Below are 4,125 nucleotides of genomic sequence, written 5' to 3' on the forward strand. Positions count from 1 at the left end.
CGGCATTGACGCGGATATCGTCAATACGGTCCGTGCCTGTGAGCCGTGCCAGATCATGCAGCCCAGTCAACAGCAGGAGCCCCTCTTGTGCGACGACGAACCCACGAGGCCCTTCGAGTCCATGTCGGCTGATTTCTTCAGCACAGCTGGGAAACATTTCCTAGTTGTCGCCGACCGACTCTGGGTGGCCTGTGGTGGTAAACTGTGGCTCGGACACGACGTCTGCGGCCACCATTCGCCACTTCTGGCACCTCTTTCGAGACATGGGCGTCCCCGTATGTCTGCGGAAGGAGGGTGGACCACAGTTCACCAGCCGGGACATCACAGGATTCCTGGAGCGTTGGGGAGTCCGCCACATCGTGTCAACACCCCACTACCCACAGTCAAACGGCCATGCTGAGGCTGCGGTCAAGACAGTCAAGCACCTCATCCTCAAGGTGGCCCCTTCAGGCAACATAGTCTGTGAGGCGTTTGACAAAGGACTCCTGGAGTTACGTTACACTCCCACCCACACAGGGCGCTCCCCTGCCCAGATCCTGTATGGTCACCCTCTCCGCTCTTGCGTTCCTGCACACGCCAAGGCCTTTGCGAAGGAGTGGCAGACCAGAGCCGAGAGCTGCGACCGCCGCGCCGCTTCACGTACCCAGGACGCCATGGCTCGGTATGACGACTGTGCCCGCCCTCTTCAGCCACTGGAGATTGGTGCCCTTGTCCGCGTCCAGGACCCGACGACGACACGTTGGGACAAGGTGGGCATAGTGATGGGCGTCGGCCGGTCGCGGATCTACAAGGTCAGAATGCCGAGCGGCCGTGTCTGGTGGAGGAGCCACCGCTTCCTCCGGCCAGTCCCACCCCCTGCTGCTGGCCCCCTGACCGAGGACGAGTCTCCTACACCTCACGAGGATTCGCCCCACAGTGCACCTCGACGCTCGGAGCGACTCAGGACTAAGAAGTCCGCTCAAGACAAAGACTATGAGCGTGATGGGGGGAGGGAGATGTAGGTTATGTATCTATGCTACTGTGCCGAGTAGCAACCTTGTAAATAAGTTACTGTGCCGAGTAGCATTTATATATGTAATTACGTGGCAACACTGCACGTGTTATGTGGCAACATTGCCCCGAGGCTGCCATATGGCAAGGCAGTCTCAGTCTGACTCTGTGGGCCATACATGGCACACGCACGTTACCACTTGTCTCCTATCCGTTAATAAATGGACTTCAGTGTTACCCGGTGTTCCCTACCCATCACTGCCTTCTTCAGGGAACACTTGGAACCTTCAAGCAATAAGAGTGCAGAGGTCTTATTGCAACTATATCTTGCCCGAGTCAGGCCGCACCACGATTATAGAATGGATATCAATTCACTGGAGTCGGTGCAGCGAAGAATGACAAAAATAATCCCGGGACTTAGAAACCTTCCATATCAAGATAGGTTAAAGAAACTAAACTTACATTCCCTAGGAAAACGAAGAGTGCGGGGAGATATGATATAAGTATTTAAGTGGGTGAAAGGAATTAATAAAGGGGATATAGATAAAGTTCTTATAATATCCGAGTAGGATAGGACTCGTAGCAACGTATTTAAGTTGGATAAGTGCTGGTTTAGGAGGGAGACAGAAAGAAACTGGTTCACAAATAGGGTTGTAGATGAGTGGAACAAGCTTAGTAACTTTGTAGTAAATGCTGGGATGCTGGAAAGTCTTAAAATGAGGCTAGATAGATTCATGGACGATAGAGAGTGGTAGTAACCCTCGTTATGAGATGCCATGCACAGGCCAACCGGCCTATTGCAGACTCCTTATTTTCTCATTTTCTCATGTTCTAATATACTTTCAACCTCATATCATCAAGGATTATTGAGGCAGTCATATGAATGAGACGTTCGGTCTTACGACCTGTATCAGTGTATCAATTACCTTGTCAGTAATCCATCTTTCACTGAGGAATTTGTGAACTGGGTCACGAAAACTGACGATACTCGACTTTCCGGTGATGACTGTGATCGTCATATCGTCTCCATAATGTTTCTTAAGCATTTGCTTGAAATATCTTAATGAATATCCATCTTGTCCATTTAATTAAGTGTCCATGTGCTCTAAAAGCTCTACTAGAGAGTACTGACATTCATCATTCGCATCAAGAAAAGCACAAAATTTCATGAAAGCTTCCTCCTGAACCTGATCAGATGGTCTGCCAATGGATTCTTCCTTTTCATCTCTGTTCCGGAGAAATACTTGTTCACAATTATGATGATGTTTTGCTACAGCCAACACTAAATCAAAAGCTGTCATATGCGTTCGATAACAGAATTTTTCCTGTCATCTTGTGTATCTGCGATATGATTCAAAACGATGTTCTGAAATTCTTAAGGTTTTTACGCTGTTTACGCCTCTCCTGCCTGTTGAGTGGCATTGTCTTGTCCACAGTTATGGCTTCTGAAATACACAAATAGACAATCATGTTTAATATTAAAGGTAGAAACACCTGATGGCAATAGTGGTGCCTCTTCCTCCTGTATCACACTAGCAGATGACTTCCTCCTTATAGCTGTTATCGTGCTCTCACGTGCATAGTTCTTGGGACAAACAGTATAAAGTTTCAGTGGTGATATTCTCTCCAGCATCTGTTGAAACCCATCACCTCGCTTGATGGTTGCCAATACAAGTGTCCTGCGGCTATAAAAATTTATCTCCAATTGTTGCAACATCAGTCGAGCCCAGCTCATTGCAGATAATACAAGACACATTCAGTATATGGAATAGGAATAAACTATTCCAGTTATTACCGTTATGGGCTTCTTGCATATTAATGTAATAATATCAAACAAAAATACGAAGTTTGCCCCCGATAATTTATCAAATATTCTATCTGGTTACCAATATATGACAAGAGAATGGCAACCATCTTTTTTGTTTGTATCCTATTATTGATGGTTTTACATGATTGCACGTGTCTGAAAACCGTTGATTAAACTTTTTATTTATATTTCTATCATGTCTAGTTGCACTATAGAATGGCAGCCATCTTGGACGCCATCTTGAATTCATGAGCTAGCACAAGGAACATGTTTGGGTGTTTTATTTGCTTTTATCACACTAGTATAAGTCTTTCCTGAAATTTGCAGCATGTTACCAATTAGTTCTAGGTTTGAGGTCTATTTCAGCTATAACTCTTGGACTATTCGCTATATGTGTGAGTTTTAGTGAGATGTAAACTTTACCTTGGCAGCACCAGGGCCGCCAGCCTCCCTTAAACTAATTGACAAGACCAGCAGCAGCGCAAAGATGTGTTGGGATGAGCCCGTCCAGTTGAACGGTGAGCTGTCGGTCTACCAGCTGACTTGGGGAGCTTACCACAAGAACCTATCCCACAACCTGACTTCCTACACCATCTCCGGCCTCCAGTCCAATTCACAATATAATGTTACTCTACAGGTACTGTGTTACAGTGTTACTGTATTACAGAGGTGCAAAGTATTACCTAATTTTTTTATGATGGACTTTTTAGAAAGTTCTGTTATTCTGAATATTTTTTACCTTAACCTCTATCTTAAGATAACATATTTTACTTTAACTACAATTCTCCTGAAATGTTTTAAGTATAAAGTGCATTTTCTAAACATTTGGGAAACTTCAACGTGAAAAGCAACCAATCACAGGACGCAAAGTCACTGTAGTTTGAGGTAATCAATCACGTAAGGCGAGGAGACATTGAGAGCTCCATTGAAGATGATTTCTTCACAAACTAATGAAGCCTCAACAGTGTGTGAGGAGGAGAAGCTATTCCCATACCTGTCCAACACAATGAACAGCAATATAAACATGCTCAAGATTTCCTCTCATATATCCATATAATAAACACACCACTGCCTGCCTCTTCCACCTGTGAACAACTGTTTATTTTTGCTAGACTGATCTTCGGTTCAAAGCGAACAAGTCTTTACCAATAATTCGGAAACCATTCATTATTAAGCTTACTAGAAAGTTCTTCACCAGACAAAATTTGTCTGGTGTCCCTACTTTAAATTCTTTCTTTCTGGCTTTCTTGCGCGTGGATTCATGTGGATGTCATGTTCTTAACCTGACCTCATGTTTTGCAAGGTCACCCTGTGTACATAAGCCTCTC

The 4,125-nt window shown here is 44.9% G+C and overlaps 2 protein-coding genes across 2 annotated transcripts in view; one reads left to right on the forward strand and one right to left on the reverse strand.

Annotated features, from left to right (window-relative positions):
• LOC121870798 (phosphatidylinositol phosphatase PTPRQ-like) overlaps nucleotides 1-2,291 on the reverse strand; it is a 105,605-nt gene extending 103,314 nt beyond the window's left edge. Inside the window, exon 1 of the mRNA XM_042372766.1 lies at nucleotides 2,123-2,291. Within this exon, the coding sequence (XP_042228700.1) occupies nucleotides 2,123-2,291 (169 nt within the window). The remainder of the gene's footprint in view (nucleotides 1-2,122) is intronic.
• A 940-nt stretch (nucleotides 2,292-3,231) lies between these two features.
• The window catches only part of LOC121869953 (receptor-type tyrosine-protein phosphatase alpha-like), a 77,220-nt gene continuing 76,326 nt past the window's right edge, over nucleotides 3,232-4,125 (forward strand). Inside the window, exon 1 of the mRNA XM_042371559.1 lies at nucleotides 3,232-3,434. Coding sequence (XP_042227493.1) covers nucleotides 3,285-3,434 — 150 coding nt within the window. The 5' untranslated portion in view covers nucleotides 3,232-3,284. The remainder of the gene's footprint in view (nucleotides 3,435-4,125) is intronic.

Source organism: Homarus americanus, unplaced genomic scaffold (genome assembly GCF_018991925.1).
Source record: "Homarus americanus isolate GMGI-L3 unplaced genomic scaffold, GMGI_Hamer_2.0 scaffold32583, whole genome shotgun sequence".
Taxonomy (NCBI): domain Eukaryota; kingdom Metazoa; phylum Arthropoda; class Malacostraca; order Decapoda; family Nephropidae; genus Homarus; species Homarus americanus.